This window comes from Podarcis bocagei (assembly GCF_964188305.1).
Source record: "Podarcis bocagei genome assembly, chromosome: 5".
Lineage (NCBI taxonomy): Eukaryota > Metazoa > Chordata > Lepidosauria > Squamata > Lacertidae > Podarcis > Podarcis bocagei.
In genome coordinates, this window is record NC_138129.1 from 85,243,908 (window position 1) to 85,262,755 (window position 18,848).

The 18,848-nt window shown below is 44.6% G+C and overlaps 1 protein-coding gene across 1 annotated transcript in view; it reads right to left on the reverse strand.

Annotated features, from left to right (window-relative positions):
• Positions 1 to 18,312, reverse strand: part of LOC308587045 (complement factor H-related protein 5-like) — a 31,596-nt gene extending 13,284 nt beyond the window's left edge. The window contains exons 1-8 of the mRNA XM_081194405.1: positions 18,069 to 18,312; positions 14,895 to 15,128; positions 13,173 to 13,278; positions 8,047 to 8,123; positions 7,503 to 7,703; positions 5,231 to 5,413; positions 2,820 to 2,990; positions 242 to 424 (exon numbers count right to left, since the gene is read on the reverse strand). Coding sequence (XP_081050531.1) covers positions 242 to 424; positions 2,820 to 2,990; positions 5,231 to 5,413; positions 7,503 to 7,703; positions 8,047 to 8,123; positions 13,173 to 13,278; positions 14,895 to 15,128; positions 18,069 to 18,132 — 1,219 coding nt within the window. The 5' untranslated portion in view covers positions 18,133 to 18,312. The remainder of the gene's footprint in view (positions 1 to 241; positions 425 to 2,819; positions 2,991 to 5,230; positions 5,414 to 7,502; positions 7,704 to 8,046; positions 8,124 to 13,172; positions 13,279 to 14,894; positions 15,129 to 18,068) is intronic.
• Between the last annotated feature and the right edge of the window lie 536 nt (positions 18,313 to 18,848).

Genomic DNA, 18,848 nt, shown 5'->3' on the forward strand with positions numbered 1-18,848 from the left:
GAAAAAGGAAACAAACTCGCAAGAACTCGCAAGACATTTCGTCTTGAGAAGCAAGCCCATAGGGAAATTCGTCTTGCGGAACGACTCAAAAAATGGAAAACACTTTCGTCTTGCGCGTTTTTCGTCTTGCGAGGCATTTGTCTTGCGAGGTACCACTATACATAGAATCATGGAAAATGATTACACACACAGAGTACACTGTGTACACACTTATTTTATATGGATTGCAACTATGGCTTACATGTACAAGAAGGTACTGGTGTCCATTTTCCATCAACACACTCTATTATCTTTGATCCAGTCATCACAAATTGGATGTTACATTCGTATTCCACTTGGTCACCATGCTGGTATTCTTCAAGAAGATCATCAACAATACTGCCATTCCTAATGTTGGCTGGTGCCTTACAGTGGTTGACTTGTTCTAGAAGTAAGCAAACATAATTCCTCACCTAATAAGGTTTGCACAACACTATTCACAGGTGACACGGGTGGCGCTGTGGTCTAAACCACTTATCGGAAAGGTCACGGTTCGAATCCCCGCGACGGAGTGAGCTCCCGTTGCTCTGTCCCAGCTCCTGCCAACCTAGCAGTTTGAAAGCATGCCAGTGCAAGTAGATAAATAGGTACCACTGAAGCGGGAAGGTAAATGGTGTTTCTGTGCATTCTGGTTTCCATCACAGTGTTGCACCAGAAGTGGTTTAGTCCTGCTGGCCACATGACCTGGAAAGCTGTATGTGGACAAACGGCGGTTCCCTCAGCATGAAAGTGAGATGAGCTCCATAACCCCATAGTTGCCTTTGACTGGACTTACAGTGGTGCCTCGCAAGACGAAATTAATTCGTTCCGCGAGTCTTTTCGTCTTGCGATGTTTTTCGTCTTGCGAAGCACGGTCCGTCGCAACTGTGCCTCTTCAAGCGGCTTTAAGAAAAAAGCGCAAGACGTTTTCGTCTTGCGAAGCAAGCCCATAGGGAAATTCATCTAGCGGAGCAACGCAAAAAACGAAAAACCCTTTCGTATAGCGAGTTTTTCGTCTTGCGAGGCATTCGTCTTGCGGGGCACCACTGTAACCATCCAGGTGTCCTTTACCTTTACTACAGACAGGTATTTACACTAACAACAATAACAACAACAACAGATTTATTAGCCACTTGTTACCAAGATCTCCAGATAGGTAAAGGTAAAGAGACCCCTGACCATTAGGTCCAGTCATGGCCAACTCTGGGGTTGCGGCACTCATCTCACTTTATTGGCCGAGGGAGCCGGCGTACACCTTCCGGGTCATGTGGCCAGCACGACTAAGCCACTTCTGGTGAACCAGAGCAGCGCACGGAAACGCCGTTTACCTTCCCACCGGAGCGGTACCTATTTATCTACTTGCACTTGGACGTGCTTTCGAACTGTTAGGTTGGCAGGAGCAGGGACCGAGCAATGGGAGCTCACCCCATTGCAGGGATTCGAACCGCCGACCTTCTGATCGGCAAGCCCTAGACTCTGTGGTTTAAGCCACAGCGCCACCCGCATCCCAAGATCTCCAGATGGCTTACATCTAAAATTGAATTACAGCCTAATGCCCAGTTTTCACAACTATTCCAGGCACTGCAGCTGCTCAGTTCCCTGAGTTTCAGCTAGGAGGGGTGAGACAGTTGGGCGGAACGGACCCAGCACCAAACTATGGGTTCTAATTCCATCATTTTCATGGGCCTACTAATTCATTGTCATCAACTGAAGGGTCTCTTCTTCACATACCATAATAAATTATTGTTATTAATATTTATTTATCATAACTAATTTATACTTATACAGCTTAATTGGTAAGGTGGCTTCAAAGTAGTTTACAACTATAAAACCAATGATAAAATAGTACAAATTAAAATACACAAGAAAACAAATTTATCAAAACATGGAGGTAAACGGCCACAATGAAAACACTGTAGTTATCCGCCCTAGCATGAGCATTTTGCCTCCTCTATGACTAACAAAGAACACAGGACAATGGAGCCTGCCTGACCAAATAAGGTAAGCATACTTATAAGAACACAAAGCACATTTGTGACGTACCGTATTTTTCGCACCATAGGACGCAGTTTTTCCCTCCTAAAAAGAAAGGGAAAATGTGTGTGCGTCCTATGGAGCGAATGCAGGGGGGAGGCAGGCGGGGAAAGCCCCCAAGAGCCGCACACAAGCTCCGTGCGCTCTTGCGGGCTTTTCCACAGGAGGGAGAAGGGACTGACTGGCTGCATCAGTCCCTTCTCCCACCTCCCAGAAAAGCCAGGAGAAGCCGCGATCTCTTTAAAGGGGTTGCGCGGCTTCTGCGGGTTTTTGCGAGAGGTGAGGGAATCCCCCCACCTCCCAGTAAAGCCAGGAAAGCCCTGTGCAGCGTCTCCCAGCAAGGAGAGGCTGCACGGGGCTAAAGGGGAAGCCAAAACAGCAAGCGGGATCCATCCTGCTCACTGCCTTGGCTTCTTCCATAGCTGCGCGCAACCCCTCGGGCAAGGAGAGGCTGAACGGGGCTATGGATTCTTTAGCCCTGCGCAGCATCTCCTGGCAAGGAGAGGTTGCGCGGGGCTAAAGAGGAAGCCAAAACAGTGAGCGGGATCCATCCCGCTCGCTGCTTTGGCTTGTGCCATAGCCGCACGCAACACCTCCGGCAGGGAGAGGTTGTGTGCAGCCTATACGCTGCTCTTTGGGGCTGGGGGGGGAAATATTTTTTCCCTTGATTTCCCCCCCTAAAAACTGGGTGCGCCCTATGGTCCGGTGCGCCCTATGGTGCGAAAAATACGGTAACTTCCTTTAGTAGTCTGTGGAGAAATAGGTACCTTTACAGCGGGGAGGCAGTGGAGACCAGCCAAAGGGATAACACTGGGCAGAAGCAGGACCAACTATTGTGAATCCTTCATGACAGAAAAATTGCAAAACGTCGTTGGGTTGATACTGGTCTTTTCTTGGCTGAATATCCCCATGCTCCAACAGGAGACCTTCACATACTGCTGGGCGAAATGTCGAGGAAAAGAGATTAATATAACTAAACGCAGCTATTATTATTTTTAGCACCTTATTTTACTATGTTAGCTTGAAACTAATGTACTGGAGAGAGACTTGGAGCTGGTTATTCATCTCTGGGCTGCTATTAAAATGTATGTACAGTGGTACCTCGGTTTTCGAATGTAATCCGTTCTGGAAGACCTTTTGGCTTCCAAAACGTTAGAAAACCAAGGCACAAAGGGTCTTGCAGAGGGGGTCTGCAATTTCAATGGAGAAAATTGAGGAGGGGCGACCCACAGCAGAAGCCGTTCGACCTCTGAGGCGCATTTGAAAATGGAAGCATTTACTTCTGGGTTTTCGGCATTCAAAAACCGAAACGTTCAGCTTCTGAGACACTCAGAAACCGAGGCACCACTGTATCGTGTCATTTGAAATGGAATGAGATGTTATATGAAAGAAAAGAAGGTGTCAACATCAAATTATTAGAATGGTTTTGCTAGAGCAAATCCATCACTCTGTCTTGAGGACTGGCCATCCAGTTTTTGCTGAGGTCCTTTTCAGTTGGTGCTCAGGCAGTGCTGCCTATCCACTCTGCATATAAAATTGCTCTTCAAGAGGTTTGGTACAATTCATCAGCATTAATGTCAGCACATTTTATTGATTTACACAGTGTAACCAGATGTGGTCATGTTGTCTATACACACATACCCAACCTCCCCTTTTTAAACACTGCTGCCCAGGTTGGCTCCTACATTGTAATATAGTGTGGGAAGAGAAGGATTAAATTTAACCCCACTCCACCTCCCAATATAGGGATGCAAATCACAGCATTTACATTTAAACCCATAAGACTTCTAAGGAGAAAAGCTTTACTGGCCTCCTCATAAATTACAAATAACAAGGACATGCTGGCTAAGAAGACAGCAAATAGAGACAGGATAACAACCCTTGGAAACCCTATAGATTGGTGAGCTGGGAGGTTTCAGTGCTTGACTGCACCAGCTACGAGACTGCAAAGCCCCTTTTTCTCTGAACCCTGGGAGCTTCCTGGATTTTGACCATTGTTTCCTAGATCCTTAAAAACCATCCTTCTGCCACTTGTGTTGCAACTATTCTTGTATTAATTTAAAAGGCCTTTAGCAACTTGGGCCCAGGATAGCTTAAGAACTGCCTGATTCATTCTATGTTTGCCCAATCACAGAGGTCTTCTATAGATTCACTGGCTGTGGTCCACCATGGCTCAGAGTCCACCACAGGAACAGTGTGTGCAGTTTTGTGGGCACACTTTTATGGAGCTCCCAGTTGAGGTCAGAGAGGGTTGACCTAAATATTGGATGGGGTGGACCTCTACTGAAGACTTGACCTACTGAAGACTTTTACAGTGGTACCTCAGGTTACATACACTTCAGGTTACATACTCCTCTAACCCAGAAATAGTACCTCGGGTTAAGAACTTTGCTTCAGGATGGGAACAGAAATCGTGCTCCGGCGGCGTGGCGGCAGCAGGAGGCCCCATTAGCTAAAGTGGTGCTTCAGGTTAAGAACAGTTTCAGGTTAAGAACGGGCACCACTTTAGCTAATGGGGCCTCCTGCTGCCGCCGCACCGCCAGAGCACGATTTCTGTTCTCATCCTGAAGCAAAATTCTTAACCTGAAGCACTATTTCTGGGTTAGCGGAGTCTGTAACCTGAAGCGTATGTAACCTGAAGCGTATGTAACCCGAGGTACTCTGGAGCTGGGCCCAAGACAAAGGGCAACCAACTACACTTTTCTACACTTCCTTCTCTGGGCTAGTGGTAGCAGCAACAAACATGTCAAGAGGGGTAGAGAGATTCTAAAGCAGGCATAGGCAAACTCGGCCCTCCAGATGTTTTGGACTACAATTCCCATCATGCCTGATCACTGGTCCTGTTAGCTAGGGATCATGGGAGTTGTAGGCCAAAAAAAATCTAGAGGACCGAGTTTGCCTATGCCTGTTCTAAAGAGCTGCAAATTCTCCCAAGTCCAGCTCAATCCACCACAAGTGTGGTGCATACCCAGAGTGCTAGTGGTTGTTTTACGCTGTGGAGAGGATATAGAAGGGGTGTCTGCTGCAAATGCCTCCTTTCCTCTGCCACACATGGGATTTGTAAACACACACAGTTTAAGCTTTAAGAAGTCAAAGAAAACCATGTAACCTGCTGTTTACAGCAGAACAGTTCCTCGGGTTCTATATTCTCAGATAAGATTCCGCGAATAACACTCACTTTTCGTGTCGCAACGTGGAGCAGGTGACCAGCCATTTTTTGTGCACGTGGCTGTTCCTCCTGGATTTGGAGTATCATCGCCCTCATCACAAGAAAATGAAATTTCTTCACCCTCTCTGAAGGTCTGCTGATTTAGGAAAATGAATCTACCATGTGCAAAGGGTATTGAAGGGTCACATTGCTCTAGAGGCAAAAAGAGTAGTTAAGACAGCTTTGTCAGTGATGGGGCCCTGTCTCTGGAATGCTTTCCCCAAGGAAGCTTGTCTGGTGCCCACACGGATAACTTTTCTAGGCTACTACAGTATGGTGCCTTTCTGAGGTTTACACAAAAAGGGGTGGATGAAGAAGGACGGATAGTAACAAAAATACAGGATGGGTAGTTTTACCACTCCATCCTAGTGAAAAATTTGATTACATTTTTTAAATGTATTCCAAATTCAAATAATTTCAAAGGTGGGACTCCCCATGTCCTGGATTAAAGGAGATAATGTCTTTTGTTTGTCTTCTGCTTTCTTGCTTGTTGATTTCCAGTTTCCTAATTCTGATTAGCTATCCTCATCTTTTTGGTCAATCAATCGCCGGTATGTGACTCCCAATCTTGTTTTAACAGGTCTGTAAGTCTGATTAGCATGCAGGGGGCTTTTATTTCAATATTTTCTTTTGTTAAGTTATTTTAAAAGGCAGTCCTCCCTCAGTAGCCCCTCCTTTTGCTGAAAGTTCTGGGCTTCCATCAAAGTTAAGATTAACAGCACCATTTTCTCTTTGATCTGTTTTTAATGAAATGAAATAATTACAGGGCAAGGGTTCACAATTCCTACATGATAGTTGGTTCTTAGTTCTCCCATTTTCCTAGCATTTTCAGTTTTTTCTATTAGAATTTTTTAAAGAAAACAACAACAAACCAATGGTTTTAGTGTTGTAAGTAGCAACAGAACCCTGACCAATCAGATTTTTCCTGGAGGAAGAATGGTTGCAGTGGCAGAACCCCCTGTAACCCATTATGCATGCACACTATTCCTAGCATGCACACAAAGCCAGAAATGCTACAAGTCAGCCAGTTGCTGGCTGCTAATGAAAAACTCAGAAAACATACATTATTGACCAGTAATTTCATTAATCTCACGTCATACCAGCTTTTAAAATACTTGTACCTGGTGCAACCCCATCTCATGTGGAGGTATGCACCAACCGTGCCACACCCTCTCCAAAATATATGAGAAAGATTAAGTTTTATCAGGGATAACTTCCTTGGTGTCAATTACTATCTATAGATGCAATATTTTCAGTAACAGCTCTCTAGCAATGATGGATGTTGCTTTACATGGTGTCAGGGGTTCAGGAGCAGAGGCAAGGGCAAGGGAGGAAACAGAGAGCGAGGGGGAGGAGGCAGAAGAAAAGATGAGTGATGACGACGACCCGAGATCTCCGAGTCTTTCCAGTGAATCAGAAGATTCACAGAAAGGAGCACCAGTGGCCAGGGCAAGGGGGGAGCCTAGGGGGACACCCCAGCAAGATAGAGCCAGAGGGGACTCAGCGGAGCGCAGTTGGAAATCGGGACCAGCGTCACAGCCAGAGAGCAGGGAAGAGGAAGAGCGCCAGAGATCAAGCGCTGGCAGCTCGCAACAGGGGGGAGGGCACGAGTCAGGAGTGGCCACACCTCCATCGGGGAGCGAAGAAACGGTCAGACGGAAAGTGGAAGGTTGGGCGCGCGCGCCAAGTTCAAATGCACAGGAAAGTGACGCAGTAGGCAGCCAGGAAAGGGAGCCAGGTCCTAAAGCCCGGCGCAAGGAGACAGGGAGTTCCGGGGGGTCGGCGTCAGAAGAATCCCGGAAGGAAGAGACCCCGGGGGGCAGAGGGACCCAGAGGAGAACAGTCAGGCGGAAAAGGTGGAGCAGGGCTAGGATATTAAGTTGGTGCACAAGGGGCGGAGACTCAGACGGAGCTTCGCCGATCTAGCCATTAGACGTAGAGTTGCACGCAGCAGCTTGAGAATGGAAACTGTAACTCAATAAAGACTTTTACTTAATGACCGCTGGCTAGCGTGATCCTCTGTGAGCTAGGATCTAAGCAGCTCTGACACATGGTGTCTTTAATCACAGAGCACAATAAAAGATCACTGGAAACACAATAAAAGATCGAAGTTGTGTCTGTAGCATCTGACTGTGCTTTATATATTCTTACCAGTCTCACAAGCCCTCCACAGTTAATTTTTCTATTAGACTTATATTTCTGTTTCTGCGCCAAGAGGAGAATGCAAGAAACATCTACTTACTGAGGCATTTCGGTTCTGGATTCCATCCAAATTTGGTGCATGTAATTCTAGGCCATTCTTCTTTATTTGGGGTCAGGAAACCAGGATGGCAACTGTAGGAAATCACTTGTCCAATGTTGCTTGGAAAATAGTTGTTTTTAGAGTGTTCATACTTGCTAGCTAGGAATCCATTCTCTATTTGGACATAGGCACAGTTCTTTGCTTTGGAAAAGATAAAATAAAAATGTAAGCCCAAAAAAATCAAACCAGAATGTTCCACTCACTGCAAAGGGCAAAGGCTCAGATTTAGTGCCTGTGCCCATGTTGAAAGCACATTCAGACAAACACAAAGAGTTGCTAAGCGTTCAACTGCAGTATCTTGAAAAGCTGCTCTGTGGTTTCTCTGGCCTTCAGGAGGAGCTTTTCAGGGATATGGGGGCAGCAGTTGCTGCGAGAACAAAAGAGAGGAATGGGCAGGAGAAAACTGTGAGGAGACACCTAGTTTTTACTCAAGCAATTCTGCAGTACTTTGAGTCTCAGTCAAGATCTGTAGAGGTCCGCTTACCTTCACAACGAGGGACCTCATTGCTCCATCCATCTGCACGACAATCACGGAAGTCTGTAGGACTGAGCATCTGAAACCTGCAAGTTTTTTTTTATAAAAAATGAAACCGAAACATTTTAAAACCAAATAATTGCATGACAGGAGCAGCTTTGGAATAACGCTGAAACACACTGAGACTCAAACAAATACTTCTAGAATAGCAGGGTTATTTTCTAGGTTGTTTTTTCCCCTAGAGATGGCATGAGTGTTCACCACAGGTTAGCTCAGACTCAAACTGAACGGATTCAGGGGAGCTGGTCACTAAAGCGAGGTGAGTATTCAAATCCTCAGTTCCCCCACACTGGCTGAATGTTGAAAACTGAGAATCAGGGAGAGGAAGCCCCAACTCCTTCCAATATACAAACACACTCCTTCCTTGCTCACCTTGTTATTAAGGCTAGGAGTTTTTGCAGAAAGAAAGCAAATAGGGTAGAAGAGATTTCTCTCTCTCCTCGTCCCTTTGGTCATTATAACCAGATTAGCACCACAATATGGCTAGACCCTGGGGATTGCAGGAGCCCTTGAACAAATCTTCCTCCCCAGTATCCATCACAGGCAGGATTACCAAGCCTTAAGAGGAGGGAAGGTGGACAAGCAGGTCAGAATGTGTCTGAGCACTGGGAGCTGGCAGGAGTTTGCTTAGCATTGGTTTTAGGGCAACATAAATGGCAGAGGGGACACCTTATGATCCCTCATAACATACAGTGGTACCTCGGGTTAAGTACTTAATTCATTCCAGAGGTCCATTCTAAAGCTGAAACTGTTCTTAACCTAAAGCACCACTTTAGTTAATGGGGCCTCCTGCTGCCGCTGCGCCTCCGGAGCACGATTTCTGTTCCCATCCTGAAGCAAAGTTCTTAACCTGAGGTACTATTTCTGGGTTAGCGGAGTCTGTAACCTGAAGCATATGTAACCTGAAACGTATGTAACCCGAGGTACCACTGTGTGCACTTGGGTACTTGCATTATATACATTATATACATTGTATATATGCACATATAGTCAAAAAATAAAAGTAAAGGACCCCTGGACGGTTAGGTCCAGTCAAAGGTGACTATGGGGTTGCAGCACTCATCTCGCTTTCAGGCTGAGAGAGCTGGTGTTTGTCCACAGACAATTATCTGGGTCATGTGCCCACAATAACTAAACTGCTTTGGGCACAACGGGACACTGTGATGGAAACCAGGAAACACTGTTTACCTTCCTGCCACAGCGGTACCTATTTATCTACTTGCACTGTTTTGCTTTCAAACTGCTAGGTTGGCAGGAGCTGGAACAGAGCAACAGGAGCTCACCCCATCATGGGGATTTGAACTGCTGACTTTCTGATCAGCAAGCCCAAGAGGCTCAGTGGTTTCCACCACAATGCCACCCACATCCCTTTATATATGCATATATATATATATATATATATATATATATATGCAGGTTTTGGTGTCTTCGGGTGTCTTCCCGTGTAAGAGTTGGGGTGTCTAGGCGACGTTTCGACGAGGTCTCACTCGTCATCTTCAGGCTGGTGCTTTCGGCTTCTTGTTACTGGAACAGAGCAGGATCTCAGTGTTTGAGTTCCTATAAATACTGTTGAGGGGGTGTGGTGTATAGCCTCCAACGTTCTGGGCAGAGAGGAAGTTCCCAGGTTAGTGTGCCTTTTCTTCTTTTGTTCATTAATTACTTGAGGGATATCTTGAGAGATTTCTTGAGTGATATTCTGAGTACCACTTAGGAGGGTCATTAGGTGTGGATTAGTTGCTAAAGCTTTCGTGTCTTGACCTCTTGAGCTTGTGAAGAGTTTTTCTGAGAAGATGGCTGTACTGCACTTAGTTGTGCTCTGGCTTGGCTTCGTGTATAGGGGCGAGCTGTGGTTTTGTGCCCTGTGCCAGCCAGATCTGTGTAGGGATTGCAGGGGGGTGCAGCATCCGGAGGTGCCACTATGGTTTGGCTATTGGATGGTGTCTGTAATTTATCTGTGGAGAGGGTCTGGGTTTGGGTCTGGTGTGGTTGATTGGAGATGGCGTTCTGTGTGCCTCTGGTTCTGGTGTCGGTTTTTGTGGGGAGGGCTAATTTCCAGATGTCTGGCAGGCGGGACGTGTCGTCACGCTTGTTCATGTTGTGAGGGTGTTTCTCTATCTCGATGGCTTCCATGATTATTCTCTTGTGGTGATGTTCCATGTTAAAGAGCAATTTGGAATCTGCAAAATTAATTTCGTGTCCTGTTTCTTTCATGTGTTGGTAAAGAGAGGAAGTTTTTTCTTCTTTTTTGACGGCATTCTTGTGTTCTGCGATACGTGCATTTATTCGTCTGTTTGTTTGTCCAATGTACGTGGCTGGGCAGACTTTGCAGGGTATTTCATAGACCCCTTGGTTTTCTAACTGGATTTTATCTTTGGGGTTTCTGAGGATATTGGCTATTTTTTGGTTGGTGCAAAAGGCTGTTTTGATATTGTGTTTATGGAGGATTTTGCTAATTTTATCTGTAGTGCCCTTGATATAAGGAAGGAGGGCCATGCCATTGTTTTCTTCTGTGTCTTGGTTTTTGGGGGGTGTTTCTTTTTGGATTAGTTTCGTGACCTTGTTTTGCTGGTATCCGTTGGCGATTAACACATTTGAGAGATTCTGTAACTCAGTTGTCAAGTGGTCTTTGTCAGTCAGGCGTTTGGTTCTGGAGATGAGAGTCTTGGCTACGGAGTTTATTTGTGCAGGGTGGTGGTGTGATTGTGCATGTAAGTAGCGGTTGGTGTGTGTTTTTTTCCGGTAGATAGTGTGTCCTAGGGAGCCATCAGGTTTTTTGTAGATTAGGACGTCAAGGAAGGGAAGTTGGTTGTTGGCTTCTATTTCCATAGTGAATTGTATTTTGGGGTGTAGGCTGTTGAGATGTGTGAGGAAGCTATCTAGTTTTTCTTTCCCGTGTGGCCAAATTACAAAGGTGTCGTCAACATATCTGAGCCAAAGTTTGGGTTTGTGTTCTGACTTGTCTAAAGCATTGGTTTCAAAGTGTTCCATGTACAGATTTGCGATGACCGGTGAGAGGGGTGATCCCATAGGTGCTCCTTCTATCTGTTTGTATCTTTGTCCATTGTGGATGAAGTACGTGTTGGTTAGGCAGTGGTTGGTCAGGTCCAGGATGTATTCGGGGGGATTGTATTTGTTTTGAATGGCTGTCAAGGCTTCATTAATGGGCACTTGTGTGAAGAGAGATACAACATCGAAGCTCACAAGTAGGTCATCGGGATGTAGGTTTTGCTTCTTTATTGTTTCTATGAACTGGAAGGAGTTTGTAACGTGTGAAGCGATAGATTCTGCATAGGGCTGAAGTTGCTTAGCGAGAAATTTAGCGAGATTTTGTAGAGGTGAGCCTATGGAGCTGACTATTGGTCTGAGTGGTGTTCCTTCTTTGTGTATCTTGGGGAGACCGTAGAGTTTGGGGCATCTGGATGATTTTTCTCTGGGGATGATTCTTAGCTGGATTTCTTCACTGATAGGAGAGGCTTTTATTTTGGATTTGGTGGTTTTTTCCAGATAGGTGGTGGGATCTGTTTTTATAGGTTGGTAGGTAGGGTCTTGGAGTAGATTTGATAGTTTTGCTTGGTAGTCCGATGTGTTCATCACAACAGTGGCATTACCTTTGTCTGCTGGGAGAATGATTATGTTGTTGTCTTTCCTCAGGTTGGTGAGTGCTTTCTGTTCTTCTTTGTGTAAATTGCTTCTGGGTGGTTTGCTGGAGCAGAGGATGTTGGTGACTTCAAGTCTGATTTTATTGGCTTCATCTGGGTTGATTTTGGTTAGGCTAGCTTCGACTCCGCATATGATGTTTTCCGTGGGGATGCGTCTCGGGGCGACTGCAAAGTTGAAACCTTTGGAGAGTACTTTGGTTTCAGTTGAGGTGAGGATCCTGTCTGATATGTTATGTACTGTTTGTTTCATGGGTTGTTGTGGAGGGTGGCTGGGCTTCTGGCGTTTCTCTAGTTTGTGGAGTTTGTTGGTGTGTGTGTCTGTCTTATGTGAGGACTCAGTTTCAGCTCTCCAAACGGCTAGTTGTTTGCATTTGTCCCAGAGTGCAGGGTGGATTTTGTTACAGAGTTTGAGGTGAAGAGTGAGCAGATCTTTGTTGGTTTGGTTTAGTAGGTATCTTTTCCTATGTAGTTCGTTTCTGATTAGGGATAGTTCAGTTCGTTTCAGGATCCTTTCGGTAGCTGGGGTTTTAGAGTGGAATTTAAGTTGGAAGCATGTGGGAATTAAGTTGTTGTCTCGGCAGTTGCGTAGGAACAAGAGATCACATAAGATGGTGGCTCTTCGGATTTCTAGTTTCTCGTAGGTTCTTGTCAGCTGGAAGGTCTTATGTGAGGACTCAGGTTTTATATATGCAGGTTTTGGTGTCTTCGGGTGTCTTCCCGTGTAAGAGTTGGGGTGTCTAGGCGACGTTTCGACGAGGTCTCACTCGTCATCTTCAGGCTGGTGCTTTCGGCTTCTTGTTACTGGAACAGAGCAGGATCTCAGTGTTTGAGTTCCTATAAATACTGTTGAGGGGGTGTGGTGTATAGCCTCCAACGTTCTGGGCAGAGAGGAAGTTCCCAGGTTAGTGTGCCTTTTCTTCTTTTGTTCATTAATTACTTGAGGGATATCTTGAGTGATTTCTTGAGTGATATTCTGAGTACCACTTAGGAGGGTCATTAGGTGTGGATTAGTTGCTAAAGCTTTCGTGTCTTGACCTCTTGAGCTTGTGAAGAGTTTTTCTGAGAAGATGGCTGTACTGCACTTAGTTGTGCTCTGGCTTGGCTTCGTGTATAGGGGCGAGCTGTGGTTTTGTGCCCTGTGCCAGCCAGATCTGTGTAGGGATTACAGGGGGGTGCAGCATCCGGAGGTGCCACTATGGTTTGGCTACTGGATGGTGTCTGTAATTTATCTGTGGAGAGGGTCTGGGTTTGGGTCTGGTGTGGTTGATTGGAGATGGCGTTCTGTGTGCCTCTGGTTCTGTATGCATATATATATATATGCATGCTGTCCTAAAGATACTACCATGACTAAATATCTGAAGATAAGAGGGGTGGGGGATATTTACCCTTCATTGCACCAACAGAGGGGATATTTACCCTTCATTGCACCGATACACGACACGAGCACCAAAGACAAATTCGTCTCCATTAACAAGTTCTAAAGAGCCAAATTTGATGTGTCCAGGATGTCCACAAGGCCTTTCTGGAAATTAAGGAAATTAAGTGTAAAGCAAGATAACACATATGGCTATAACAATGTGCTTGAAAACGATGCTATGTTGTGAGAAATGTATGAAGGTTGCTAAGAAGAGCAACCTCGAATCTCCTCTTCCTTTCTTTCCAGTAACGTGAAGTAAAGGAAGACATGTGACATTATCATGCTCAGACTTTCCCCATCCCTGCTCTGATTCACTGGGTGCCTCTTATAGACAGATTTGTGGGGAAAGTCTTAACATGATGCTGTCATATCAAATGCCTTCTTTTATAAAGCTTAATGAGGGAGATGATGTTGGCTGTAGTGATAGCTGTAGTGATGGTGAGATGCTTAGAGCATCTCCCAGCCCCTTTCCAGCCCAACCGCTGCATAACATCCCTGAATAATAATAATAATAATAATAATAATAATAATAATTAATAATAATAATAATAATTTATTATTTATACCCTGCCCATCTGGCTGAGTTTCCCCAGCCACTCTGGGTAGCTCCCAATCAAGTGGTAAAAACAATACAGCGTTAAATATTAAAAACTTCCCTAAACAGGGCTGCCTTCAGATGTCTTTTAAAAATAGGATAGCTGCTTATTTCCTTCACATCTGAAGGGAGGGTGTTCCACAGGGTGGGTGCCACTACCGAGAAGGCCCTCTGTCTGGTTCCCTGTAACATCACTTCTCGCAATGAGGGAACCGCCAGAAGGCCCTCGGCGCTGGATCTCAGTGTCCAGGCTGAATGATGGGGGTGGAGACGCTCCTTCAGGTATACAGGACCGAGGCCGTTTAGGGCTTTAAAGGTCAGCACCAACATTTTGAATTGTGCTCGGAAACGTACTGGGAGTCAATGCAGATCTCTCAAGACCGGTGTTATGTGGTCCCGGCGGCCACTCCCAGTCACCAGTCTAGCTGCCGCATTCTGGATTAATTGCAGTTTCCGGGTCACCTTCAAAGGTAGCCCCACATGGAGCACATTGCAGTAGTCCAAGCGGGAGATAACCAGAGCATGCACCACTCTGGCAAGACATTCCGCGGGCAGATAGGGTCTCAGCCTGCGTACCAGATGGAGCTGGTAGACAGCTGCCCTGGACACAGAATTAACCTGCGCCTCCCTGGACAGCTGTGAGTCCAAAATGACTGTGCACCTGGTCCTTCAGGGGCACAGTTACCCTATTCAGGACCAGGGAAGTGTCTCTTACCTGGTAATTTATGTCCCCAGCTCTCTTTTTAAGTCAAAGCAACTCCGGAAACAAGGGGGGAAATGGGGAGAGCCACTTAATGGTTCAGTCACGGGATCCTGGACAAGTGTGCCTCCAGCTGATCCTTTGCAAGTTTTGCAGAGCTCTCCAGCCCTCTCCTTATCCACAAGACTGGGGCACATTCTTGTCCTTACCAACTCTGGTGGTCTTAGACCTCCAATCATATGAAACCCAAAGCAAACAGAGAAAGGGTTAGTGGCTACAAAGTGAAATGCAACCTTGTATTGCCTTGTTGTTGCTGTTTTTTTAATAAAATGGGCCATCCCAAGTCTTATCACAAGGAGAAAAAAAAATAAACTGTTCAAATATTTCAATAGCTTGTGAATTTTATAAAGTTATGTTTATACTTACTTCTGCATTGCACATGTGGTGTGGATTGTACCCATTTCCCATTGTTACACCGCAATTTTATGCGCCCAAATTTTATATACCCAGGCTGGCAATTGTAAATTACTTCATCCCCGTGTGAATAGGACTTTTTGTCTGATATGTCTGCAAGTTCTTCATGGTCTCTTATTGGTGGTGGTCGGCAGTCTTCAATTAAAATAGCATCAGTAAAATCAGCAATGGGTGGCACCCTTTGACCTGTAAATTTTAAAGAATTTGAAGGAAGTGAAAAAGAACTGAGTTGGAATTATGCAATAAAAATGTTGGCTTCATAACTTCATAATCTCCATTCATTGCACCACAACTCAGATACTTAAGCAGAAAACAGGTCTCTAGCTGTTTTTGGACTACAACTCCCAACATCCTTAGCTAGTGGTGCCAATCAGGAGTGATGGGAATTGTAGTTCAAAAACAGCTCAAGACCCAATTTTGGGAAACCCTGCCATAATGGAGGGGGGGGTGCAGTTTCAATCAGATTCCTACCTAGAGATGTAAAATTTCTGGAAATTTTGAAGCCATGCGGAAAAAAACGTTCCCCCCTTTTTTTCTGGAAAAAAATGGAAATTTTGGAAAAATTGAAAAAAAGTTCAGTGTGGAGTAGTTTTACAAATTGCGTGAAACACAGTGTAGATCAGGGGTAGGCAATCTAAGGCCCATGGGCCACAAACGGCCCACAGGGGTCATTTAACCGGCCCCCGAACCACCCCCGAACCGAGCCGCATGCTTGGTGAGTACCCACACACTGCGCTAAAGCAGCGCAGTGTAGCACAGGGACTTGCTTCCATGGCACTGAAAATCACACCTGCTCATGTGCAGATGCCGAAAATCACATCTGCGCAGATGCAGATGTCGGAAATCGTGGGCAGGCGCGCTCACATATGCCTGCAATCTGGCCCACAGAGGGGGCTCCACAGCAGTGAACTTTGCTGACCCTTGGTGTAGATAAAAGTACAGTGGTACCTCAGGTTAAGTACTTAATTCGTTCCGGAGGTCCGTTCTTAACCTGAAACTGTTCTTAACCTGAAGCAGCACTTTAGCTAATGGGGCCTCCTGCTGCTGCCGCGCCGCCGGAGCACGATTTCTGTTCTCATCCTGAAGCAAAGTTCTTAACCTGAAGCACTATTTCTGGGTTAGCGGAGTCTGTAACCTGAAGCGTATGTAACCCAAGGTACCACTGTATTATGCTTGCAATAAAACATGTAACCACCCCCTTTCCCTCAAAAGCAACAAAAAAAGCAAGAAACCATCAACATAAAAAATAATCAGATTTGCCCCTTAGCACCAACAGCAAAGAAAATTACAGTAAGTTCCACTTCAATATTTAAGCTCCATAGAAGGTCTACCCTTTGAGTAGTGCTTTAAAAGGAGAGAGAAGACACAACATATACATGTGGTTTATTCTATCTCATTTTCTGAACTACTGCTATCGTTTTCTATTTCTTCTTGCTCTTCCTCTTTGTAATTTTTCTCATGGATTTCTAAAAAACAGCTTTGGAAAAAAACAGAGGAAAACCTGTTTCCCCCCAATTTTTCTGTCCCCGCCCTCCAGGCCTTTCCATATCTGCTTGAGGATAGTCAGGGCAAAGCATAATGCAATTTTGTGTGTGTGTCAGGCCCAGAAGTAACCAACATCCAGTTACTGAATAGTATGTTGCACTAAGGCTCAAACTCTGTTTGAAAGGAAAAGGAGTGTGTGTGTGTGTGTTTAATTGAATTTGTTATTATATATTATAAACCACATGGTGGTAAGAGAGCTTTCTAAGCAGTTTACAAAAATATACAACAGAATATTAAAATGATTGATAAAACACAGTTAAAAGCAGGCATTTAAGAGTATTCAATAGATCAGCCTTTCTCAGCCGGTGGGTCCCCAGATGTTGTTGAACTACAACTCCCATCACACCTAGGTAGCAAGGCCAGAGCTCAGGGATGATGGGAGTTGTAGTCCAACAACATCTGGGGACCCCCCCAGGTTGAGAACCGCTGCAATCAGAGACAGCGGAAGAAGATTGGAAGAAATTTAAGGACTATCTTAGGAAACATTGCAAAATTATTGAATGCTAGAATGACGTTGGTTTAGAAATTATGTGGTTTCTAGCTGTAATGATTAAGTAAAAGGAAAAGAAAGGTTAAAAGTTTAAATGGAAAATAAGGGAGAGGATTTGCTGAATTAATAATTGGAAATTGGAATACAGAAAGGGGAGGTATGAGGAAGTCGGGGAAATAAGTTACAAGAAAATAGGGGATTGAAACTATACTTGTTTTTGTTTTTTTGTCTGTTTGTATTATTGTTTTGTCTTGTTTTTATAAAATCTTTGAAACTTTAATAAAAATCTTTAAAAAAAAAAAAAGAGAGAACCGCTGCAATCGATGATTAAAGTCAGCAGTGGTTAAAAGGAAGTAAATTGCATGCAGCTTCTACATGTTCAGATGGGCTGGCCCTAACGAAAATGTTTTGAGCAGTTGCCAGGAAGAGTAGTGAGAGCAGCTGCCTGGTGTCAATCAGCAAGGAGCTCCAAAGTGTGGGTGCTGGAAGGCCTGGGAAAAATTGGAAAAATTGGGGGGGAGGGAACAGGTTTTTTCGGGTTTTTTCCAAAGCCTTTTTTCCCCCAGGAAAAATTTGAAGAAAAAAAAATAGTGTGTGGAATATTCAAACTATATAAAAAAAAATAAAATTCAATTTTTCCGGGGGAAAACGGCTTCAGAAAAAACCGGGGGGAAACCTGTCCCTCCCCCCATTTTTTCCAGTTTTTTTTCCAGGCCTTCCTTCCCATCTCTATTCCTACCTGAAGTTTTAGTTCTACCATTCTGGTGAAACTAACTTGTTTTTTTAAGTGTTGGTCCCACACTAATGCCACAATCCTGTGCACATTTTCCCAGGACTAAGTCCTGCTGGGGCTTTCTGAGTGGATATGTATAGGATTGTGTTATAGGTTATAGGTTAGTAGTATTTTAGTTGATAATGACTTAGGTTAGTAAAGGATTTAAGTTGTTAGGGACTTAAGTTAATAACCTCTATTTTTCTCACACTGATTTCATTGGGCCCCAAGTACAATCGAGTTAGATCCAACCCATAAGGAATCTGGCAACATCCAACTTCCCTGATAAAAGAAATTATCAGCCGCCTACACAACTTACCATTTAGGGAAGGACAAGATGTCAGAAGAAGAAATGGAATAAGAAAGACTAGCCAGCTCTTCATATTATTTCAGGAAGCTTGCGATGCTCAGTACCACAAAAACTTCACTTTCATCTGTCAACATATTCCAATGATCTGCAAATATCTTTTTCCTCTCTTTGGAACCTCCAATTATTTTCTTTAGCCCTTTGCCATGTTTTTAACATGCTTTTTGTGTTTGATAAACCAATTTGAGAAGATCAAGAATTAGGGGAATGTGCAAGGTACTTTTTAACCCAACTCAGTTTATTTACACACGACCCATGAGTTCTCTGATGCAATCCTGGCAGCAACAAAATATTTCTCTGTCTTTGGTTTCAACAGTTATTTTATTTTGCTCTGTTATCATAGTTTATTTCATGCTGCTTTGTTTGTCTGCTTGTTTGTGTCTCACAGCGCAACCTGTCAAGAGGAAGAATTACAGAAATGCCTGACACAGTTGAATTTTTAAGACAATTAAGATTATTTGCAAAAGGTCTGTGAGTGTTGCAATTCTGACAGTAAACCAAAAGGGTAAAGTCCACTCATTAGTTGTTGACCAGAATGATTCTGCCAGCTTTGTTCTTGCACCTCTAAGAGCAGCTTGCTGTGAAGAAATCAGAAAATGAAAATGCTTGGGGGGGGCGGTATAGGGAATTGATGTTAACTATGACCATATGTTTTGGGACGTGGGTGGAGCTGTGGGTTAAACCACAGAGCCTAAGACTTGCCAATCAGAAGGTCGGCGGTTCGAATCCCCG